This window comes from Chaetura pelagica, unplaced genomic scaffold, assembly GCF_000747805.2.
Source record: "Chaetura pelagica isolate M959 unplaced genomic scaffold, ChaPel_1.0 scaffold52, whole genome shotgun sequence".
NCBI classification, from domain to species: Eukaryota; Metazoa; Chordata; class Aves; order Apodiformes; family Apodidae; genus Chaetura; species Chaetura pelagica.
The window spans coordinates 777980-803734 of record NW_009952486.1 but is presented as its reverse complement, the minus strand read 5'-3'; the positions used below and the strand labels follow the sequence as shown (position 1 = coordinate 803734).

Sequence of the window (25755 nt, the reverse complement as noted above, 5' to 3'; positions counted from 1 at the left end):
CTTTGCCTTGATTCAAGTTTTGAAATTTGTTCTACTGGACTCGCTAATATAACTTTAGATTACACCTTTAAATAAAAGTAAAGTTTATCAAATTCTTCCTTGGGCAAGATTATAATCTTATTAGATGACAAACTACTGAAATGCTACCTAAGTCACTGCTGAATATTATCAAATACAGGGTGTTCATGAAACAGAGAACACTGGCAGAGCCATTCAGTATTTAAAATGATGAGAACTGTGGGTGATTTTAACAATTATTTAAAAAAAGAAACTCAGAGTTTGGTGTTTTAGCAGCAGTCTTTTGAACATCCTAAAAAAAAAGTAGAAAAAAGTTATTTAGCTCTAATTTTAGCTAGCTGGATTTAATTCTTATGTTCAAATTTTGCATCTTCTTTGCAGCTCAAAGAGAGATATTCTCAGGTACGTATATTTATGGTTTTCAGACTGTATTTTTAAGGGAAAATAGTGAGATTTTGTAACATCCCCTGTAATGCTTGCTCTTTTCTTTTCTACTAGGGATTAAATGCTTTCACATCCAGGCCTATGAATTGTTCCACCATAAAAGAACAGGAAGGCACCAGCTGTACTTTCTCTTCTCTCCAATGAAGTATGGCACAGAAATACACTGATAAAAAAAAGCTTTAGGGGGTTCCATCACACAAAGAGCAGAACACTGTAAATTTGACTTCACAGACTGTACTGTACCCAAACAGTGCAGAGGTACACAAAATAACTTTGCTAACTTCATAAAGATTTGACGACTTTGCTTATCGCTTTAGAGGAGTTAAAATGTGCTTAACTGCATGTACTGTAATTAAGAAATGCTCAGATTTTCTCCTGAACCTGTACAAACTTCTTCCTCAAAGATAACTAGATATGATATTTAAAATTAATTGCTTCAGATGGTGCTTTGTGTCACCTTTAATTCCAGCAAGCTTCTAATCTCTCTCACCAGACTGAATATCTCATTGTCCATTCCAGTGGAGAACTCCCTGGTATGTTGAATAAAATTTTCATGCAACAACCTGCTTCACATGTGCCCATACGGCTGCTCCCCCATCAGGGTAGTACCACTGAGCTGGGTATTATAAATATTTTTCTGTCAGAGATTTTCCTTTGGTTTTTTGAGTGCTCGTTATCTGTGCTCTTTACAAGGTAAAGCGGCACCTGCTGATAGTGGAAGAACTCCAACCAGCAATCTAATACTTCATGGTAACAACCACAGTGATCACAAAATTCACTGGATAGTCTGTCTCCCCAAGCCAGATGAGGTGGCATGGACTAGGGAAACAGCAGAACTTTGATGGCTGGACACTTTTTGAATCCCTGTGATAAAACAATGGTGCCTTTAGCTCAGATGTAACTGACCTTTGATTGCTGTAAGGTGCAGGCACATCTCCAGAGTGAAGAAATGCAAAGCAATACTGGTTTACTGCTGGATTTCATAGAATCACAGAATAGTTTGGTTTGGAAGGGACCTTAAAGCTCATCTAGTTCCAACTCCCCTGCATGAGCAAGGACACCTTCCACTAGACCAGGTTGCTCAAATATACTTATTTCCATACATAAATTTGCCTTTTACCAAACATATTAAATGTGTATCAGTGCTTGTGGGTGAACTTACTATAAGAATTTCTAAGTTTGTAGTATCATCTAAATATTCAGTGTTGCTGTCAGCTTTCTTTAAATATGTATTAGTTAAAAGCAGATGATGCAAAACAGTTTAAAGATCAGGCTGTTATGCTGATCAAACATTTAGACAAAGTTTCATCCTACTCTATACTCAAATCATTCCTCTGTAGGACTAAGAACTGATGAAAGATGGCTTGCCATGGAAATAGGATAGAGGGAAATGATGTCTGAATCCATATATATATTATTCCACATGAGTGTGGATGGGGGCCTCAGCATTTTGATTTTCCCTTTCAATGCACAAAGTTCCCTTCTCCCTACAACAATCTGCAGGCATCTCCTGTAGAGCCTGTAGGTAATGAAGCTGGAAAAGAAGCTGGTTTATATTACTTTTCTGTTAGGAAACTAATAATGAAAATAACACACTGACTTTTTTGTCCCCTTCAGATAGCACCACAGAAAACATCCTGAAGTCTTTTAGGCTGAAATGTCAATTTTTATGCTGAGGCTCAGAAATGTGGCTGGCCATTGCAGAAAAACATTATTTCCTTGTAAGAGTTAGAGATGTTCCAAAGCACAGACCAAGTCCCACAAGCACAAACAGGTCAGGGGTCCTGGGTGGCCAACAGATTGAGAGACAAACATTGTAGATCCTTCAGAGGGAGCAGTGATGAAGTAGTTGGGTGGAAGAGGCTGGGAGGGTACATTTGACACACACATTCAGTTTTCTTTAACCAAGATTTTCCACTATGCCTGAATTTTAAAACTGTTTGTTTTTCTCTTTGTGGGTTTCAATAATTTTTTTTTCATTACTATTGCCTGGGAAGTATCTGTGTTACTCTTTTTATCCTCTTCATAGTATGCTGTTTGTTGCAATTGGTCTACATTTCTTCTATTAAGCTCTAGCAAACAGTAAATACTTTTCCAGAAGGCTGAGTACACACACATTTGATTTGCTGTTTGTTACCTAGCATGAGAATCCAGGGGAACAGCCTGCTGACCGTGGCTTCTGTTCCTCTGCCTGTCAGCAGGAGCTGACAGACAACTTAATGAAAGGATTCAAACTTTCAAAGTCAATTCAAACTCTGACACGGCAACTGAACAATGACACATTGCCTACAAATCAGTTTGGGCACATTAACAGAAGAGAGAAAAGATGGGAACTGACAGAAAAACTTGATGTTCCTCCAGTAGTTTACCATTATTACAAGGCAGAGCCAAAGACAACACAGTTGGACTATGAATGGAAAGATAACGTATGTGGACCCCACATTGTATTTCAAGTGGTATTTTTGCAACACAGACAAGTTGTTTCCTAACCCATTTGCAGCCCAGTCTTACACAAAAACGTGATGATGTTCTCTGCCTCACAAATCTAAGCTGCAAACTCCCACTGCATTTTTTATTCAAATCCTGCTGCTTGACTCTGGGACTAGCAGCACCCCTTCCCTCCACCTCTGACTGCAGCTGGTACATCCTCACCTCCTTTATCTCCAGCTCCCTCCAGAGGGTACTCTCTACATCTACTAAGATGGAGCTACTAAGCCTGGGTGGATTGTGGTGACCTCTCCCAGAACCTTTGGGTGTCTCTGCTCTGTATTGCCCAGAGTTTCCAAAGGCATTTATTTGGGCTCTGCACCTCTCCTGCAGCATCAGTACTGCAGCCTGCTCAGCCTCTCAGGGGCACATCTCTCCAGTTGCTAATCACTGCTGGAATTAACTGCTGGAATATTTTTACATCAGAATTACATCTGATGAGTTATACAAACCATTAAGAATTTCTACAGGATGAAAAAAAAAGAGCCATAAAAAAACCAATTCTCATGAATCTGGAAGAGCTGCATAGAGCTCTTAGTTACAAATTACCAGAATGCATCCATCAGAGGAAAAGAAAACGTTTTCGCCAACAGTTTAAAAATCAGATTTAAAATAAACAAACAAAAAACCAAAACCAAACCCACAAAACCCACTAAGAAAAGCAACTAAAAGAGGATGACAGTCAGAGACAAACACTTTTCATCTGGGCTTGCAAAGTTGGGTAGCAAGGCATCTGGCAATGACAAGCATCTTGGCTAATGAAAGAGACAGTGACAAAATGTGTAAACAGTGAGGAAAGTGAGACTTAAGGAAGACGTGGATTAAAATCAAGGAAAAATGAGGATAGGAGGTAGAAAACAGATCAAGACATGACTGTTATGAAAGAATTACTGAAAATTAGTACCCTGAGGCCTAAATCAAGAAGCCTTCTGGAACTTTTTATTTCAGTATGAAGAGAAGTTTATAGCATGAGCTACTCAAATAAAAGCTATGATGACTCCTTCTTGGGTGCACTTGCCAGAAGTGGGAATGTGCAGTTTATTCCACTATTATGGGAACACAGAGTTCAGAGTCCTCTGCAAGGAAACATTTGTGCACCTGTTTATTTTCATGGGATTTAGGCATGTGCTTCAGCACTTCTCAAGAGTTTGAGGCTCATGACAATAAAAAGAGATGTTAACATTTTGTGGAGATACTAAGATCCTGAAACTTTCCAGTTAAAATAACAAGCTTTCAGAAAAACCCACTCAATTCAATGAAACTTCACAGCAGAGGAGAAAATCTTTCTTTTAATGCAAACTGGGTTTCTGCAGATATAGCTCTCCCACATTCCCAGTTAAGGAGTCTTGCAGTTCATTACATTTTGTGCAGGTGTTCAGATGTGTCTCTATGACGTTATCCTCAGAAACAAAGCAGTGTTTATGTACTTAACCACTGGAGTAAGAAGCTTATCCCATTTCAAAGCTAAACACATGGTCAAAATACATTTTTTTTTTCCCTTTCTCTTAAATTGTACATAGATACAATCATGTGTATCCACAGCTTTATTCACAGAATTTAAACTGGGCTTCTTACCTACATGGGCCTTTCTGGCCTGAGAAAAGTTTCTCTCATTTCAGCAAGATATGGACATCTGAAACACTTTTCCTCAAATGATCCACCAGCAAAGCTCAATGGTAGAATAACATTCCCCAACACACTCTCTTTTAAGCCTAGCACAGAAAGCCAAAGGACTTCTCTGGTCAGCATCCAAACTCTGCAATGCTTCGTAACAGAAGCTACAGAAGAAGTATGTTAGTTTCTACCCCTCATGAAAGAAACAAGGACCAGTACACCTTGCACCCATTTCAGCTGTGAACTGGAGTGAAGAGAAGCTAAACCTAAAGGAAGGACAGCAAGGACATCAGAGGGCAACAGCTGCTCTGGTGGGGGTTTTGAAGAGAATGTGGGAGAACAATAACGAGAGGGGGAGAGAGGGGACAGGAGGGAGTGGGGATTGGGATGGAGAAGCCAGCACAATGGGAGGGACTTGCCTGGAAGGGTGACAAATTCCTCTTCCAGGAAGGGGAGTCTAGTCCCCAGATTCTCCTCATCACTAAGTCACTGTCATCTTACATAAAAACAGCAGATACAATCTCTACGTGTATTTTGGCTGGAAAAAGTCATCATCTTCGGTACTGTCACAAGGAATGCAATACAGAGGTTTCCTTTTGAATTAAATACTCAGATTGCACAAGAAATTAAACTTAATTTTCATAATCTGGCCTTCAGTTACGGATATTTGACTTAAGCAAGTACAAATGAGTGTTTCTGAATTTCAATACTGTAGCAGGAACAGCAGATAACACAAAGGACACAAACCACAGCTTTACAGTCCTGGTTTTCTGATTAATCTGACAGCCTTTCTTTTAATAAAGTTTCAGTCAAAAGTAAGAAATGGTTAAAAGCCTGTTTCAATTTTCTGCCACTTGAAGTGTTCAATGCAATTGAAGCCTGTAACTGCTGCACGTAAGAACAGGGCAAAGGGACAATAACCTAGCACAAAATTCAAGAATGCAGTAACAAAATCTGAGTTTACTTATGCATTCAATTGGTCTCATGACAGTAAGTGCTGGTCAAAGAAAAAATAAATGTACTCAAGTTTTATATATAAAGTATATTATAGTTCAAGTAAAGATTGATGAATGTGGAGCAGTAAGAACTGCTTGCTGTATGGAACAGAAAGCAAACCATTATCCCACTGACGTACATTCATAATTTAAGAGTCTCTGCTTTTTTAAAGGAATCTCAAGTGAGCTTACATATTTTAGGAAAGCAAAATCATCTAATAAGACTCTAATATTCCATTTCTATTCCAAGAATAGGTTAAACTTAAAATAGCTCTATAAAGAGGTATAAAGAGGACAACACACTGCCAGGTTTAATGTATTCAGATTTCTTTGTTATACATTTAAATGAGTAATTATTAATGAACTTTATTTAACGTTCGAAATTACCAGTAAATTGTCTTGTGACTAAAAGCTTGAAGTGTTTTCATCATCCTTCTGACACAGTTTTGTGCATTTACTTTCAACTCTTGCACTACAAATCCATCAATGTGCTTTGCTTTAACTGGCAGACTGAGCAAAGAGGCCAAAGTCTTCATTGCCTGACAGAGAATTCAACTACAGGTTTTTCTGCTTAAGAAAGTTCTGCTGGGATCAGTGCTGGAAGAATAGCACATGTGGACAGTTAGTTCCCTGGCTGCCCTATAGATAAAGACATGGCTACCCTCACTACACCTGTAAATCCAATACCCTTCCAATGAATAAAAGCCCCAACACCAGTTTTAGAAAGACCTCTACCACTCATGCCAGTATTTGCAAAAAGGCAAAGTGAATTTGTTAGTAGCTTCCTAATGTATAAGGTAGGAAAAGGCCACTAGACAACCAGTTTGGGTGGCCCAGTGTCTTTGTCATTACCAATCAAGTAGATCAGTCTTGCCAGAATGGTTGAAACAAGAAAGCTCAGGGCTGGTTCCAGGTTTCATCTGACAAAATATATAAACATACAGCCACTGACTAAAATACAGCTCTTAACTTTTAAAAGATGTATAATGTTTACAGACATTAAATCTGAAGATCCCTCAATGTTTTCCCCATGTGAGTTGAAGCCAGGTTGCAGGTATACAGTTCTTTAGCCCTGACCTTCAGTAAGATCCCCTCTGGCACAGAGAGAAGGGCAACGACCAGCCAAATTCTAGCCTGGGGTTCAGCATTATTTTACAAATCTGAGTTTTGGCTAAAAGCACAGAATTTTCTTATAGTGCAAGAAATATTCAGTTAGAATTTTATTATTTCTTTCTCTCAGACAGACATGCAACAGCATTGAAAGGCCACATAAATTTACAGTAAATAGGTTTGCAAAAGACTTTTCTTCTGGCACACATTCATTTTATTTGTTACTCATTCTCCAGGAGATAATTTGACACAATATTGAAACTCATCTGTGTGGTTGTGCCTCCTTATTAGCAGAGCTTCAATAACCTATGGCAACAGGAAGCTGGCATGGAGAAAGCTCATTTCTTTGATATGCTCCTTCCTGCAGAGAGCCTGCCAGTTTCCTGCCAGTGCCCCAATCTGGTGCTCAAGATTACTGAAGTATAGTATGAACAGGGAAAATCACAGGAATGCAGCTTCTAACAGCAACACATGAAGGAGGAGAAAACAACATGTGGGGAGAACACTAACAGCAACAGAAAGCGGCCAAGGGCAGTTAAACCAACCTTGCAAAGAAAGCAAGGTGAGAATAGAGAAATGAAGTGTTCAGTAAGAGGAGAAAGATGGAGACAGGTAAGTAGAAAAGCATCTGCAAAAGAAATGCAAAGCAAAATGCAACGCAGGAAGGCATAGAATTATGTAAGCTTGGCAATAGGAGTGAAAAAGAAAAATGTCAGCAAACTTCCAGACTGTATTTGGCTATTCACTCCCAAAATGTAGGGGAAAAAACAACAAACAAGAAATGTGAGATTACCAATAATACTGAGTTTGACAAAAGGAAAAGCAGTAACCAGCCTTCCCTCAGAATGGCTGCAGATGAGCAAGGAAATAAACTTTGGCATAACAAAGTGTTCTATGGCACTTCTCTTACATTTAAAACCCCTAATAACAGCAAATTCCTACAACGAAGGAGATAAAGACCCAGTGACCTTTTGAAGATGTTTCAGCACCAGATGGATTCACATCTGGAGCTCTATGTAAAAAATGCCAGGATCTTTCAGCTGTCTTTTCAGCAGTCAGATGTGCCTGTCTTCTGGGTCTCAATTCCTCTCTGCCAGCTTTCAACCAGAAGACAAGTTCCCATGTTTTTCCCTGTATTTACCATGTTACTGAGCCAATGTATTGGTTTTCCAGTATGCCAACAGTCTACCCCACTGGAGCCCAGGCCTGCCCAGTGCCAGCTTCCCTATCCATGCACTGCCCTGTGTCTCTTCACAAGCTGCCACAGTTCTACAGCAGTTTGACACCCTACTGTGGGCTCTCTACATCCCCTCCATAATCACACCACATCAGTGTGACAAGCTCAATACAGACTTTTCCACCAGCATGGCAGCAGCTAATTAAGGTCACAGTGCTCACAAACAGTTTCTGTAGGCCCATCATGATGTCATAGGTTGTGCCATCTCCTTCAGCAGAGCAAAAGTGTAATTAATGTATCAGCAGATCCTCAAAGCCAACCACTGTTGTGTAGCCTCCCAAGGCACACTAAGAAGGGAATAGATTTGCAGCCAGCTATGGATGCTGCTCTTTTCCCTCTACAGTGAAGGAACCAGAACTGCTATCACAGAACAGGGCTGATTTTACAATAATTTTCTCCCTCTTCAACAACAGTTCTGTAATCCCTGCAGTGTTGAAATGCCTATCAGCAGCTGAACCTAGGAGCAGCAATACAGCTCCTATACTGCATGTAATTAGTACCTCCCAGTCTGGGTTCACCTGAAGGGTTCTGTCTCAAGCAGCCATGGCCATTGACCCTGCAGTCCCTGACAAGTCAGTCCAAGCCTGCCCATCTAGTGCACCCAGCAATGAGCTCTGCCTCCCTGCAGGGCTCCCCTGATGCGCACCCTGGTACATGCTGTGCAGGGGTCACCCATATTTGCAACTGAAGCTAAAATCAAGAGCAAGGTTCAACCACCTAAGCATGCAAACTTCACACAAATCTTAATAGGAACTATGCAAAAAGAGGCATGCAGGACAGATTTTTTTTAATTTTAATTCAACCCAATACACTTGAAAATAGCTTTGCTTCTTGTTTTTTTAAATATTATTCCTCCAGCCTGAATCATAAGCATGATTACTGCACCTATTACTGCAAGCTGTCATTACCAGCACATTTTCCAGTTAATTCTGACCTCTACAATTACTGACTTCACTTACTTACATCGTGTACTATCAAAAACAACCTCATAACCCTGTGCTGAGGGATGTCTCACTTATTTCTTGAATGACATTTTTAAAAGGAAAATAGAAATGATAAAATGTCTAGACTGTTACATTAAATACTGTCAAATCATAACTTTGGGTAATTATTTTTTGTTTTTCCTTCTCTTTACTTTTAACCCCCACATTGGACAGTTTTAAGTCTCAGCCTGACAGGGTGCTGAGCCATCTCATATAAACTATAGTAGAACCTAGAAAGGTTGGACAAGATGATCCTTAAGGTCCTTTCCAACCTGACATTATCACAGAAGTGAAATAACAGGAGTAGTGTAATATCCCAAATAATTCACATATTTCAGTATGCAAACATCTCACCAGACACATTCATTTCAGTATTTTCTTTGCCATGGTTGCTAGCACCCTCAACTTCCAAATGGGTTATATGGTGCTCTGAACTTCCGACACGATCTTGAAGGAACTATGTGTGTCCTGACACTGGAATACACAAGTTTTAAGACTTGTTTTCAGAAATGTTTTTAGCATGTTCCTGGCAACCTTCCCACCACACCCCTACCTTTCAATAACATCCCTCAGATCAAACACGATTTTGCTGGCTGGCTATTGGCAAAGACACCAAAAGCCAGGTGCATCTGCAGACAGTGTGAAGAGAGTTCTGCTGAATAGTTAAGGGCAATTGCATCCACTTCCACGGAAGGGTGTGAACCTGCCCTCAGGTTGAGAAGAGATGCTGGGCCTCTGGAGCTGGATGTGCTAAAAAGAGTACTCTGAAGAACAGTCATTTAGAAACCAAAGATCATCTATGTTGGATTCTAACTCTCATTTTATTTCACATCTCTTTTGTAACTAGTCTAAGTTTTCTGACTTCACCTCCTAACAACTTTATCCTCCTCCTATTTTACACTGATGTAAGTAGGAGCAATTGCCCATGACACCCTACTATTATTTCTGCTCTTACAGAGATTTCACTTCACTTTGCCACTCACATTTTGTCTGCAAGAAAGTCAATCTATTTCTCATCACTTAATAAAGGTTGTCACTTATGGCTTTATGTAGAGTTTTGATTTCTCATTTTTCATAAAGCTCCTGAACTCGCAATTTTTATAGAAATAGCTTTCATAAAAGCACCAGATCACCTGTGTTAACAAAGGAATTGTCCTGAAATCATCCTTTACATGCTAGGAGAAAAGGGGGCTGATCGATGGTATATCTGAGCACACAGTTGCTTACCTGCACTACTACAAAACTGGCAGGGGTTTTGTCTTAAAAGCTTTAATCAGTGCTGTAAATGTTGAACTGGTTTCTGACCAAGGAACTTGCTGAATGCTTCTGCTATTTTTTTCCAGTTACAGTTTAACAAAGTTCGTATCAGTTCAGCTTCAATATGTGCCACCTTAACAGTGGGGATCACTGTTTGAATCCCTGGCCTAAAGCACCTCTAGCAGCACAGTATGAGCATCAAGGGGTTTTATGCTTCCTGCAAGCCTGCAGCACCAGCTTGAGGAGGGCACCATGGGGCAGCCCAAACTAGCCTATGGTTTGCAGCAGGGGCTGCACACTGGCTGGGGATGAGTTGGGGCAACTGAACAAGCTGGGAGATCATGCTGGCAAAAACCAACAGTCCCTGGATTCTGCTGCATTATTTGAACATTCATGAAAATGGCTGAATCAAAGGATCAGTGGATTTTTACCCTCAGAGTATTTATTCTGGGCATGGGTTGAAACAGGTTTGCATGACTTGCAGTGTTTACCTTTCCTAGAAGATTTCCCGATGCTCTGGCGTGAACGTGGTTTTCTCTACATCTCCCACTACCACAAGGAACAGAAGTCAGGATATTCCAGATTAAATGCACAAACAAGCCCCCTCGTGTTTGTACAGAAGCTATTTTTGTGCTCAAATTAAAACTCCACATTTTAAAGTAGGAACCAACTAAAGTAAAATGCCACCACAGATTCAGAATGGGAAAGATCTCACGTTTACAGGCTTAGGTCACAGGTAGTTAAAACATAGAATTGACATCCCTGGTGCAGCAAAGGATGGTCCTGTTCACAACACATGAATGATGCCTACTCAACCCCATTGCCCATGGACTTGCAGTGGGGGATGTACACTCAGGCCCTGCTCTATCATCCACCTTAATGAAAAGCATGTCAGGGAACTACAGAAGAGAATTAAAATGTGAAAGATGCTAGTTTTAAGCATGTGAGCTGACACTTTAAAATGTAGAATTGTTATTTCTGAGAGGAAACACCTAAGAGAGGTGAACTGGACTCTTGCTGACGCCATGCAAAATGTAAGTATTTCAAACAAAACACATTTTGGCTGTCAGATGTAGAAGGGGAAGGCAGAAAATCTCAAAGAGGAAAAAAAAAAAAAAAAATCCTTTTCGATCTTCAGAAGATAGATCAGAAGAAAAAATATTTCCATTTCATTCATACCCAGGCCACCATGACCCTAAGGCCACCAGAAGAACAGCACAAGGAAGATTTACTAATTTCCTTTTTATTGCCACATTCTTGCATATAAATGCTACTGTTACTGCTTCACCACCCAGCTTTATTGCATACAATGAATCAAAGCACTAAAAATGCCACACAGCATAGAAAATGGGATGTATCAAAGTAATGGACTCAGCAATGTACAGTATGTACTTTGAGAAGCTGTAAATGCTCTATCAAATATTTATTCCCCACTCTAGTTTACTGAAACATAAAAGTATGAAAAAATCAGCTGCAAGAGGTATATGTTAAAACCCACTGACAATTTTTTTGAGGGATTTTCATCCTAAGTGTGAAAAAATAAACATCTTCAAGGCAATAAAAAGTATTACAGCAAAACTCCCCTTCAGTGTGAAAAATACTGACAACTGTTCTTTTGTTACCCAGATATTAGATGAAAAAATTAAGACGCTTTAGCTACTTACAACAAGTGATATTCTGCACAGTTTCATTAGCTCTTGGCAACTGAATGTATCTATTATAGAAACAGTGACTGCACCATTGATAATCAGCTTTTGCAGCACCACATTTTAACTGTTGCTACTAACGTTTAGTTCTCTATGAACCAAAAAGATCCAAATTCTGCCTCCATCCCTACACAGCATGTAATGAAAATCCATGCTGGCTTCTACACTGAACTGGCAGATATCAGAGATTCTCCAGTGTACTGCATTACTCTAGGGGTAACCAAAAAATCTAACTCTACCCCATGTGCACAAGATTATGACAAGAGCTTTCAAACGAGGGAGCCAATAGTTTCACATTTCCTTGCTAAAGTATAGCCCCAAAAATGTCACAGGCATGAGGAAAACACTGGCTAAAAGTCTTTTTAAGTTACATTCAAAACCACAAATATGAAGAATATTCTCAGCTTGCTTTTCCCAGACAAATTGTGAATAAACACACTTTCCTCAGTTGAGGAAGTATGTCAGTATGCATAGGCTTTCTGTTAGTTTCCTCATTTATTATTACTACAAATATTTTTTTTCTCTCTCCCCCCACACTGCCTACACTGGCTCTTTGAAAAAAAAAAAATGTTTTAAATATCTTAATTTACTTTTTATTCCTTTCACTATTGCTTCACTGCTCTGCTGAGTAACTTTGCAGTTTGATGCTCACTATTCCCAACAGGGAATGGAACAAGGAAACAAACAGAAGTCCTTAACTGGTTTTGCAGCAGCAGTATTTTGGGGTACATCACTTACCACCCAAGGTTTGTCACAGAAGTTGTAGATGGACTCCAGGGAGTTAACACTGGGGATGCCTGCAAACTGCATTCCAATGATCAAGTTACGGAAATCTTCGTTTTCTGCCATGCTGAATGAATGTTGTCGAACCAGGACAAAATCAGGCTTGAAGGACCTGGCAAGGAAGAGATATGGTGCTAATTGTTAGTCATCAAATGGTTTTTCCTTCAACAGCAAGATCTTCAAAGGGAAAAATGCCTGACTGATGGATAGAAAAGCAGTAAGAGCTCAAAACAAGGGTGAATGCTACGAGACAGAAATCATTATAATGGCTTTAGGAAAATCTGAACAGTTAAGAAAATATGAGCATCCAATATTGTGAGAGACACGTTATGATGGCTTCTCAGGCTCTTCTCCTTCTTAACAATAAATGATATAGAGAAATCCTGAGGATGTTCTTAGTTTACATGCACTAGCTCTCCTCAGCAATGACAACCAAAACCAAATGTCTCTGACAAAAACCTAAGCTTCTCAGGAACAATTTTTTTCTTTCACAACTCCTGTCAGGCTGTTTTAAAGACAGTAAGAAATGAAGCAACCCCACTGCTTGCCAAAGGAATCATACCACAACTGGAGATAATCACAATTCAACTGTCTATCAAGACACTAAAAAGTTTAGAAATTCATTTTGATAACTGCACTTTATTTTCCTTTTACTCTCTTGTATCTAACCAGGATTTTCCCTTTGCAACCTCCATGGCTCCTTGTCCTAGCACCACACACCGTTGAGAAGAGTGTGACACCATCTTGACCTCACTCAAACCCTGACATTTACTCACTGAAGAAAGGTTATGGTAAATAGAAGACAAATCAACAGCACAGAGTCACTAGTATAGCAGCAACTTCCTCCTAAACTTGACTGTTGAAAGATTCTCCTCCTTATTCAAATTCTATAGGTGGAAAAAACACTGACTAGCTTGAAGCTATCAACCTCCTGAAAAAAGGGTAAATTTAATTAGGGTTGTAAATTAGTGTAATTGCCTACATGCCTTGAATAAACAAAACCTGTATACTGCAGTGAAGAATTCTGAAGATTACAAAACAATTCAGAAATCTCACTCTAAGAAAAGTGAAACAAGCCAACTAAAATTCATGGTGAAATTGCCTAAGCAGTTTGGAGATTGCAGCCTGAGTGCAGTAGTCAAAGGATGTTAGTGGATTAGTTGGCTTGATTTGGGAAAAGCAGCGTTGTATAGATCTGTGGTCAAGTCATGAAAATGGCACTGCAGACCCACCATCAGAACTTGTAAAGAAATGCTTGTCCTCAACAAGGTGCCCAAAAAATATTAGTAGCATAGTTCTGAGAAATCTAGGCTTCATAGTCGTGTGCCAAGAGTTTGAAACAAGGAAACTCAGTTGACTAGCACAGCATGAGCAGAACACTTGGAGGAGCAATGATGCCTTACTCAGAATTGCAGAGCAGTCGGTGAAAGAAGAGATCACCTCTATTGTTTAAAATACTGCTAAGGGGGTGACAGTCATCTCCAAGCCAGCACTGTGATTTTAAATGAAAGAACAGAAAGTGTCACTTAAAATATCCATTTAATTAAATTGGGGACTGTACTTTTAAAAAATATAAATTATTTATTTTGCTTCGCAAAAACACCTCAAATGGACACGATGCATGTACATAATTGTTCTGGTTCTGTAATTATTGCAGGATAGAACAACTGTGAAGGTCATGAGAAAAATTTCAATCATGGCTCAAGTATTTTTAAGAGCCAAAATCTCAGCATTATGTAGCGAGGTATCTTTTCTCATGCTTTGATTTTTGTTCACAATAATGAAACAAGCAGGTGCCTGTTACAGTGTTTCCTTCTAAACTAAGGCAGCAGAATTTTGTCACTAAAATGTCTATCATTTTACTGGCTAACATTTGACTCATAAATCTGTTATTACTGTGAGGTCACTTTGGATCTCACATTAATAACACCTAAGACTTTTCATCTCAGCATACAGGCCTTTTTGGTAATATGCTCATAGACCATATTCAGTGTGAATTTTGATACTAATGGGACCTGCTGTTCCTCCCATCTCTGTTGATCATTGAGACAGACAGAAACAAAGGAATGTGCCACACATCCTCTTGTCTGAGCCACACTTAAGGCTGGATTTCAAATGAAGTTTCTTCTCAAGGGAACACTTGAAGTAATATTCATCAGTATCTCCTCATTCCTTAGGGACACAAGCACCACATTCCAAGCTTCAAGCAATGAACTTCACAAACCCACTAGGCTGAAAGGAACTAGCACTTATCTGAAGATACAAAAAATTTATGAAACATACTTTTGTTTTGCAAAAACATTCTGTGTCTCCAGCTAATTTACCCTGTAAACTGTCCCATCATGTCTGCATATCCTCCTCCCACCAGAAGGGATGCACACATATGCAAGCATCTCCCACACATTTGAGTGAAATTTATCTACTACAGGTAGTTCTGTTTAGTTAAATAAATCACCCATGAAACTACCAACACGATAAAATCCTTTGTCATCTCATTATCAGCATTATCTGATGACACAAGATTTCTGTTTCTTAATATAAGCAGCAGTTTTACCAAGTTTTCTCATAAACTCCAAACACACATCTTTGCAGATTATATCTTCTGGAGGTTCCCAACACACATGAAGTATTGGAAATTTCTCTACAGAAATGCCATTAGGGAGCAGTGATTAAGATTTCCTGGCTCCAAAACTTCTATAATTGGGGAGGGGGAAAACCCACCCACCCACAAAAAAAACCCTAAAAAAATAAGATATTTTACTCATCTAAGGAAATAATCTTGTGGATTTGGCATAAGTGGTTGTTGTATTAAGCTGCTGTATTTTTAGAACACACAAGAGATTAAACAGTTGTGAGTTTTAAAGCATAAACTACACATACTTTCATTTTTTTTCCCCCAGTTTTTTTTTTTACATCAATGAGAAGAAATTTACAAATGTTTTATTTGGACAGATGTTGTGCAAAAACATGAAGGCACAAGGCATGCTGTATGCTGTCCAGTTCCCTGAACTCTAAAGATAAACATAAGCAGTAAGCTACCAGGTCAAGGTTTGAGCCACCTCTCTCAATGCAATTGTTCAGCCAAAAAGCAGCTACATCTAACTCATGCCTAACTACACTGGCCAAAATAGGAGTAATTCCCACAAGTCAGATGAAAGAGGATTGTCTGAAATAATTTTGCTAATACATATTTAAGCTTTTACTTTGCTCATATAAAGACTTGTTTTCTTCCCTACCCTGCCTTAAATTGGAATACTCATTTTTTGACAAAACAGCCGATTGGGAAATCTCAGGCTTTTAAATGGAAATCTTTCAAATAAACAGTGATATTCCAGTAACTATCCTGAGAGAAGTGCTGTGACTTGGCCTGTTTCAATAGAAAATAGTCAAAACTGGAAAAAAATGCTGCTCATCTGGAAAGGTCTGGCATGTACCAAATCACCAAGACTGTCTTTATTACTAAAGCAAAGATAAGACCCAAATCAGTAACTCCCAGTCATGTATTCTTTATACCAGACTTCATTCCCTTAATCAAACCCATCTTTCATGTGATCCTCCCTCTCACAAACAGGACCTAAACACTTTCCACTCTTCATGCCAATGACTGAGGTGTGTTGCATCAGACAAAACCCCTGTTGTGCATACAATCACTCCGTGCTTTTCACACAAACCCATTATGACATTTATTGCTTTTTTTGCTGTTATTCTATTTAGTTTTTCTTACCTGACAACCTTAGTGCCATTTCGAAATACTTGGATATCTACTGCATAATTGCCATCAGCATGGGCTATCAAGTTGATTTCTGAAAATTCTGCCTAAAAAAAGAAGACTCACATTAGTCAGTCTTGTTTATTTCACCTTTATTTTCCTAAGTCTCTTCTTTTAAGCATTTATATTTGAACTGACAATATCCATTTGAAATATAATGAGCATTGAAAACAGATACTAATCCAGCAGTACATGCCTCATGACACATCAGTTTTTAATAAATGTTACTACAAATGAAGCAATAAGTAAATAACTTCACAGAAAAGGGCTGTGGAGCAGCAGCAAGTGCATTTCCTCACTCATGTCTGCACAGAAGTGGAGATTATACTGTTGCTTTCTATGGTGTTATCACATAGAACCACACAGACTCACAAACATTTATGTACAGTTTTGAAGAAAACAGTACAGAAGCACTGTTAAAATAGAGTATTTTCTTATAACTTTTAGTGCCTCAATATACTTCACCCCTTTCAATTTCATTTGTGTACATTTATTCTTCCTTTTCAAAGATCTGGTGGTAATAAACAATTGACTCACAAAACTGACAAATAAAAAACTTAGTTTTAAAACAATCTTCTCACACTGGAAACATGGAACTTAAAAAGAGTCACTTCCATACTCTGAATCTAGTTATGTGAACGGAAAGGACAGGATGTTTTTCGTTTATCCACAGTCTTTCATTGGCTCAGACTCTCAAGGCACTTTACAATAACATTGCACAGCAGAATAATTGAAATGCAGCCAGCTGTCTTCTGGTGGGTAAATAAAAGCGTCTTTGCTATCCTGGCCACTAATACAGAACAGAGTGTGTCAGAATTCTCATTAGTCTCCTCTTGAAAAATAGTATCACTGAAAGTCTCCCTAAGATCTGTGTGAGGCTTTTGGAATTTAGTGCTCAGTTAAGGCAAGCGTTGTCTACTCTAACCACAGCCCCAACTCCCCAGCTCAGGTATGTGCTTGATTTCAAGCATGGATGTCTCTCCATTAAACCCCAAATGCTTATATACTTTCCTGGATCAATGCTCTAAACACAAGGGGCAGTTATAAAATTGTAAAAACAGTGCAAACATTGAGAGACTGAAATATTTGTGTAAGTGCTGACAATGTTCAAGAATGACTTAAAGTTTATTTAATGAGACTGGCAACCAATCTCTCCAATTAATAAGTCATATTAAAGAATTGCAAGGATTCTCATTATAGATTTTGTAGTTTAAAAGCTTAGTACATGATAGAAAATACTGTATGTTATAGGTAGGTTGCTGTAAGTAGTGTAAAAATGTGAGAGCTCTCTGGTATTAGCAAAAGAACACTACAGGAGTTGTTAGTAACTATCTATATACTGTTGGCCTAGGGGTGACACTTAACAAAGGGATTAGCAGGTGTCAGAAACTTCCAGTCTCTTATTGATTAAAGGTGGCTCTGGTCCCACAAGAGACCATATGAAGGAACTTCTGGGCTTACACAGAGCCTTTGTTAATACTAAAGAGGCAGTGTGCATGATGGCAACTGCATGATCTGGTCTAGGTGTGAATGGTATTTTGGGACAAAATAGCTTGCCTTCTTTCTCCCATCTCTCTCTCAATACTCTCTAAGATCCCTGGCAAAGCTTTCCATGTTTCCAAGCCAAGGACATCAGCAGATATTCAATGGTGTAAAGAATGGAGCAAAGCTAGACACTGTATTATTACAGTGAATTTTGATAAGCTCAGTCCACACAGCTAGTGATCATTTTCTCTCACTCATTAAAATTTCAATGACAAAATAACTCAGTTAAGTACTGAAGCTTCTTACAGCAGCATCTATTTGTAGAATTAATTATTGAAATGCAATGAAAAGACTTATTTACTTCTCTAGTTCCAGGTAACTAGTGCAAATAAAATAGTAATAATTCTAATGTACCCCGAATTACATCTTCATATTTATTCAGTGCTTTTTAAAAAAACCCACATGCAACCAGAGTGTGTGTATGTTCTCAAGTGAAAGAATCAGTCACACAGAAATGCAACATGGTATTCGTGGAGTGTCTGGCAAATTCACAGGACAGGCTCTAAGAACTTTTGAACATGGACATGTTTTTGAAGCTGTGCAAATCATGGTCAGAATTCTCCAAATAAGAAAAAAGTCACATTAGATTGAAACAATTAAATCTTTGAGTGTTCTAATTCAAGGTTGAGGTTTTTTAAGTCCAAAGGACAACATCTTTATGTATACATATAGAATGACAGAATCATTTAGGTTCAGGCTTAAGCTCACTGAGTCCAGCCATAAACCTACCACTACCAAGTGTCATGGATAAACTATTTTCCTAAGCTCCACATCTACATGTCTTTTAAATACCTCCAGGGAAGTATGTATTTATACATATACATGTCTTCGTATAAATACACAAATACAAAATAACTTTCAGATGAAGTAATTTAGTTACCTGTTCAACCTTTATGTCATATTCTCCATGGACCTTTTTTCCACGGAAAGCCTTGGCCCTGCAGGAAAAAAGGGAGAGAAGAAATCAAGGATATATGTATCTGTAAATCAGGAGCTACACAAAAGCTTTCTGGAAGGCCTCGAGTGTCTTGAGAATACACGTATATACTAAGTGAATGTACCAAATATCACAGAAACAATTCTCCTTCCTTTGACATCCTGGGACCCTCAACACTACACCACACAGTATTTTGGGATAAAAAGCATGTATAATGTGATTTTCAACATTAAAGGGTATTGGTACACTAGAGTGTACCAAAACACATATTTCACTGTAAGTTATTAATAGAAAATGAGTACCTCAAAAAAGATGGAATCTTTCTCTCCTTAAAGTCCACAATTCCCGTACACATTCATTTCCATGTGAAGAACATCCAACAAGTACTTCTTTATCCACTCAGTTTATTTAGAAAAACTAGTTTACTGGAAACACTATGCTTACAGATTTTACATTGTTTTTAAAAAAAGCATCAGAGGTCCTGGAGACTGTTTTCACCAACTTTGAAAATGCCTGATTCACTAATCAGTTTTGCTTCTTGCAGACTATAACTTGAGACAATGGAATTAATGCGAAGGAGGTTTTATGAGTAATTATTATGCATCAGGATTGCTGTGATAAACCAGAACCAAATTTAATTATCCAGTTTCCCAGGCCTAACAAGCAGACACTCTCCTGGGAACTGGTCAGTTTCGTGCCTTAAGCAGCAGGTATTTGCTTTGGAGTAACAGGGAATTAAAAATAAATAAATCTAGGGAACTACTTTGACACTCTGGTATCAGTGTCTCCGCATCTTCCTTGCTCAAGCCAAAGCTTGGAGATCCTTTCTCACTTTTATTATACGTAAGCATAAATCTACTGCACAATCAACAAACAGAACATCACAGAACACCTTCTCAAGTGCTAAAACCCCCTAACTTTGTCCATTTTCAACATCTGACAAAACACAGCTATAATAAAGTAAATCTACCTCATCAATGAAAGTCATGTATATACTATGTATTGAAACAATTCATTATTGCTTTTGGAAAAATCCTTTTGTTACTGAGGTTCAGAAGAGTTTCACTGTTGGTTTCAGTAGCAGAAGAGCCAAACTTGGTAACAATCAAGTGAGAACACTGCCTTTGGTAATAGGTTCCTGAAGGTTACCTTAGTTATTACAGATAATGGATGACAGAAAGCAGAGACAGTGTTTATACTGAAATGGCATACTCAAATTTTGTCCAACAATTAATTCCATACAAAGACATCAGTTGGTAATAAGCTAACAATGAGGACATTAGTGGTTCACACTGTTTTCTTGTAATAAACACACATGAAATACGAAATTTGAAATATATTGTTTTATTATAGGTGAATACTCAGGATAATGTTACAAAATATTTTTGCCAATACCAAAAGCAGAATCTCAATGCACTGCATCACAAATCTAACAAAGAAATACTATTAACCTCTTATTTTTCTTTTCAAATTTGTTTTCAAATTTCATATGAATGTGAAAATTATCTCTTGCAAACTTTGAAGATGCCTGGACATGGCTCAAGTTTTATAATGCTGTTGATGCTGAAGCATCAGATGCACCATGTTAATTTTAATAGGTGCAGGAAAACCAAAGACATCGACATTAGCCCCGGAGAAATCCACAAAAGCCACAGACCAGAAAGAAAGGTCTCATGTTCAAAGATAACACCACAGCTGCCTCAGGAGAAAAGCAACCAACTCATAGCAACAGATACTTTAAATTTCACTTTGAAAAACTAAGATTTATCTCTTTGAAAAAGATTTAAAACTCCAATTCTGATCCCCATGCATTTAACAGTAAGGTTACTATGGAATTTTACTGGGAATGGACTAAGCACCTAGATTTTACAATGTGGCAACAGGTGAGGTAAATGTATTATTGGACATCAAGTAATGTAAATTTAATGTAAAGATAATTTAAATATAATTTAATTTACATTATTTAAATTGAATTTAATTTAAATAGCCTTTTGAACACTGAAAAATAAGCTTAGATTAACACTCAGTTCCTTCAAAACTTAAACACAACAGTAAAGCTCCAAAATGCTTACCCTAACAAATATCAGCAGCTGACTGCTGCCTTATGAGAGAAAATGAAAACAGGAAATCACAAAGAGCCAAAGACAGGCTCTTCAATTCTTTAGCCTTAAGTCCACTGCACACATAGGAATGTGCTCAAAATGTTAGTTAAGGTGAGATACTAATCCCTTAGATTCACTCTTCCTACTAAGATCATTTAGATGAAGCACTCTTTAAACAACTACACTCTGGCATGATCCACATTTCAACAAATTACTTCAGCTTTGAAAATAAATAAGTACTGAAGTTAGGAAATCTGGGGCTTGAAAATAAATGTGACATTTAAACATCCAAAAAGACTTGATTTTGAAGTAGCTTTAATCAACAGCTTTTATTAAAATGTAAACTCTTTAATAATATTTGCCACATGTTGAGCCACAAATGCAGGAATTTCTCCTGACATCCCTAAAAAATAACTTACAACAATAAGTAATTTCAGAACAACCTAGATATTCTTAGTATGACCTGGCTGTGCACTAAAACCAAGTTTCCATGTTATTTACTCTACTTAGGAAATTGCAATATGAGAAATGTGCAAGCCTATCATAAAGACATTTACTAGGTTCTTAATATATATATATATTTACTGAGGGGAGATGGGGAACCAAATTCTTTTGTATTATTCACAGAAAATTGAAATTCCTGTTACGCCTTATGCCTCTTGGTACTGAGCCTGGAGGATCTGCATAGCAGCTCTGGGAGCATCTGCACACTCAGGTAGGCATATTCTCAAGGTCAGGATCTTCAAGAGAAGAGCTGAGAGGAGCTGTCAGCATGAGTCAAGCTACCAGAACAAACACTCCCCAGTTCAAACACCATTTGGCTGCTGGTTGCTGACAGTCCCTGGCATTGTGTGTAGCAAAGAGAAGGAAAGCAAACTGTGCCATTATTCATCTGGGACACACAGGGTAAAGAGCTGCTTTCCAAAGCCTCAGTATAGGGAAAACAGCTGCTAATATGAGTGCAGCCTACTGGAGCTATTAACATGACCTCTTATAGTCAGGTTCTTTACAAAACACGTGAATTTTTTATGCATTTCTTGCTTGGCAAGTCATTTTCTGGATTAGTATTTTGCACATTGAAAATTCATAGTATCACAGAATTCCAGAATGGTTTGGGTTGGAAGGGGCCTTCAAGATCATCCAGATCCAGCCCCCCTGCATGGGCAGGGACACCTCCCACCAGACCAAGTTGCTCCAAGCCCCATCCAACCTGCCCTTCAACACTTCCAGGGATGGGGCTTCCAAAAATTCCCTGGGCAACCTGTTTCACTGTCTCACCACTCTCACAGGAAATAATTTCTTCCTTGATGTCTCACCTAAATCTCCCCTCTTCCAGTTTAAAACCATTATCCTGAATTTTTTATGCATTTCTTGCTTGGCAAGTCATTTTCTGGATTAGTATTTTGCACATTGAAAATTCATAGTATCACAGAATCCCAGAATGGTTTGTGTTGGAAGGGGCCTTCAAGATCATCCAGATCCAGCCCCCCTGCATGGGCAGGGACACCTCCCACCAGACCAAGTTGCTCCAAGCCCCATCCAACCTGCCCTTCAACACTGCCAGGGATGGGGCTTCCAAAAATTCCCTGGGCAACCTGTTTCACTGTCTCACCACTCTCACAGGAAATAATTTCTTCCTTGATGTCTCATCTAAATCTCCCCTCTTCCAGTTTAAAACCATTATCCCTTGTCCTATCACTACACACCTTGGTAAAATTAAACAACTACAGAATATACAGTTACCATAGATGAAGTCTAATACAAACTCATATTGGTTCACTGTCCTTGCCCAAGTTCATTAAGCAAGCAGTAATGACTAAAAGTGTTCCAAATACTTTAAAAAAACCCCACCAGAAATATTTCCCCCTTAAGCTACATGTATTTCTGCAGTATCTTATTATGCCAGGAAATCAATGTGATTTCAGCTCATATAAATGAACAAAACATCAAAACTGGTACTACTTTTGATTGGCAGCAAAATCAATAGGAAAATCATCTGCTATGTGCAAGAGGTTTATAGCACTTGGATTTGAATTCTTTCGCACCACAATGATGACCCTTATCAGCAACAGTCTTTATGAAAGTCAAGTGCACACCCAGTGAGTATATGGGGTCCAGTTCTGCCAATCACTGCTCCTGTGTGTAAATCTCCTCTTCTCCCACCTCTGCGCTTCCTTAAACACTTCCATTGGCACCTACCAGTTTAGCACAGCACTTCCCAGCTGTTTTCTGTGCAAGTAACAAGGTGCACAGGAATCAGTTCTGTGTAAACACCAATTTCTGGGCATGTCTCAGCAGTGAACTAGGCCTGAGCCTATCAATAAGACTATGCTCCAAAATAACTGTAGTGCTAAGTTTACTACAACAGGGCAAGACTTTATTCATTATTTAGAACAGTAGCACCCTCTAGAGTACACCAACTGCAGACTCTTAACATTTATAAACAGATACCTCACTTCAAGCAAGGTAGTGTGCATATCTATACGTGTGTGTGAATGTACATATACACACACACATACACACAGACACCCACAGTAGGCTCAGATACCTGTCTTGCTGCAATTGCCACAGGCACATAAAGATTTTGGCACACTCTTGCCACAGAACCAGCCAGACTTCCACAAACTTAGTTTGGTAAACTAGCCTGAGTGAGAGAATAGGAAATGTTGAAAAGAAAGCAAACCTGGTCTTCAAGCTCACATCTGGCTAGAAATAACTAATTTTTTAATAAAATTTGGGGAGGAAAAAAAAAGGAAGAAAAAAAAGTAGATTCAGTCTCAAAGCTTTTGTAACAGAATTAACTGAATTAGGAACAATCCACATCCAGCAGTTGGTATTTTCTATTCATTTAATGAAAATACAACTATGCCTAGGACATCATCAACATCCTATTTGCACTGCCAGGTGATCCAGTAACACAAGGTGCTAAAATACACAGAACACTGGCATAACACACGTCGTAAACTTGGCAACTGTCCCATGAGAAAGTACTGAACAATCTGATGAAATTATATATATCAGAATTAACATTGCAGTGATATAAGCTACAAACATGCTACATCATTTTTAAGGCAGCAGTTTTGTAAATATATATTTTTTTCAGTATGAAAGCTGAAGAATTTGCCAAGGAAATAATGGCTTAAAAACATGATCATGTATGTATCATGAAGCTGCAATAAAGGATCATTTAAAGGTTTATTATTACTTCCCTATGCCAAGGACTTTTCAAACTGCTACTCAGACTTCTATAAACATATAAAAACCATAAGAAACTACTATCAAAAGAAAGCATATTATAAGATTTGCACAGTATTTTATGTGACCTAATCCACAATCTTCTGAAACCAGTGGTTTCAACATCCATGGGCTCTGCAGTCTGACAGTACCAACACTGGCTATATGGACTTCCAACCAGTCCAGGCAAAAAAACCCACCCATGACTTTTAGCAGTGCTCCCTGCTGAGTTGGATTTCATTAGATTAATGGTAATCTCCATTATCAGGAGCTTGTAAATATGAAGAGCAACACACTGTACTGGCTCTAAAATAGCAGGGCTATTATTAACAGGTTCCAAACCTCACACATTTACCAGCCCAGTTAAACTTTGCTGTTTATCACTCAGTCTGATGAAATGTCACCTTCCATGGAAGCACTGTAATGGCAAGGACACATGGATTGCTCTTTCCAGTTATCCATTACATGAGCTGACAAGTCACAGAAACCCTAATTGAAACATGTTTCATTTCATGAAAACATTTTTTTTGCCCAGTATGACAGGCAGGACACAATTAGTGCAGTTCTTCATTCCAAGTCACAGCTTACCCTTTGGAAGGGGAAATAGGCTCCTCATATTAAAAAAACCCCACCTTCTAGCTTCTGTCAATAAGGTAATGTAAACAATTACATTTTAACTTGTTATTTAATGTATTTTATCTACTGAGGTCACAATAAAAACATTTTCTTCTGTGTCCAGTGACACAACGTGGCCATTTGGATTTTTTTAATGTCATATTGTTTCCATTGGAACAGTATATCTCAGTCTTCACTGTTTACCTGAAATCACTGTCTCAACTGCTCTTATTCCAATCTTGTCAATCATAATATACAGAAAGAGAATTACTAGGAACAAAAGCAAGCACTTACAGTCCTGGTGTGTATTAGAACATAGAGTCATCCCTAATATTGGAACCTTGCACATGGTTAATTGTACCAAGCAACACGATTTCTTCCTTGCTGATCTGCCTGGTTTTATTGAGGACCATGAAGGCACAGCTACCTGAGCAGTTCAAACTCAACAGGGCAGTAGAAAAGGTCTGCAGGAAACACTCCTCCTCTGGTGCAAGGCTCTCCTTCCCTGACTTCTGCAACTTGGAGCAAAGAACTTGGTTAAATATGTACTTAAAAACCAGAGCTCCTGTGAGCATCCTTTCCTCAGCAGAGTCACTGAACTGTCACCCCCTTCCTCATCCTATTTACCAGTGAGGGGTAAACACATGAAAAAGCAGAGTAAACACTTCTCAGTGGAGGATTTTCCTGCCCAGACAGCAGAGAAGCTGCCCAAAGAGATTCAGCTCTAAAAGCATATTAAAAAAAGAAAGTATAAAAAAAAATTACAGAAATAAAAAACATGAGCTGATTAAGCAGCAATTAATTCCTCTCCCTTTCTGAGCTGCATATCCCGCTTCCTAGAAGGGTTTTTTCAGAAGAGCTTTATATGTGGCACCTTCAGAGGCTTCGACAATTTGTCTCAATCCCCATTATTTTCTCC

The 25755-nt window shown here is 38.5% G+C and overlaps 1 protein-coding gene across 1 annotated transcript in view; it reads right to left on the bottom strand.

The window, feature by feature from the left end:
- SYN2 (synapsin II) overlaps positions 1–25755 on the bottom strand; it is a 140022-nt gene that overhangs the window by 96545 nt on the left and 17722 nt on the right. The window contains exons 3-5 of the mRNA XM_010008855.1: positions 18829–18886; positions 16359–16450; positions 12590–12746 (exon numbers count right to left, since the gene is read on the bottom strand). Coding sequence (XP_010007157.1) covers positions 12590–12746; positions 16359–16450; positions 18829–18886 — 307 coding nt within the window. The remainder of the gene's footprint in view (positions 1–12589; positions 12747–16358; positions 16451–18828; positions 18887–25755) is intronic.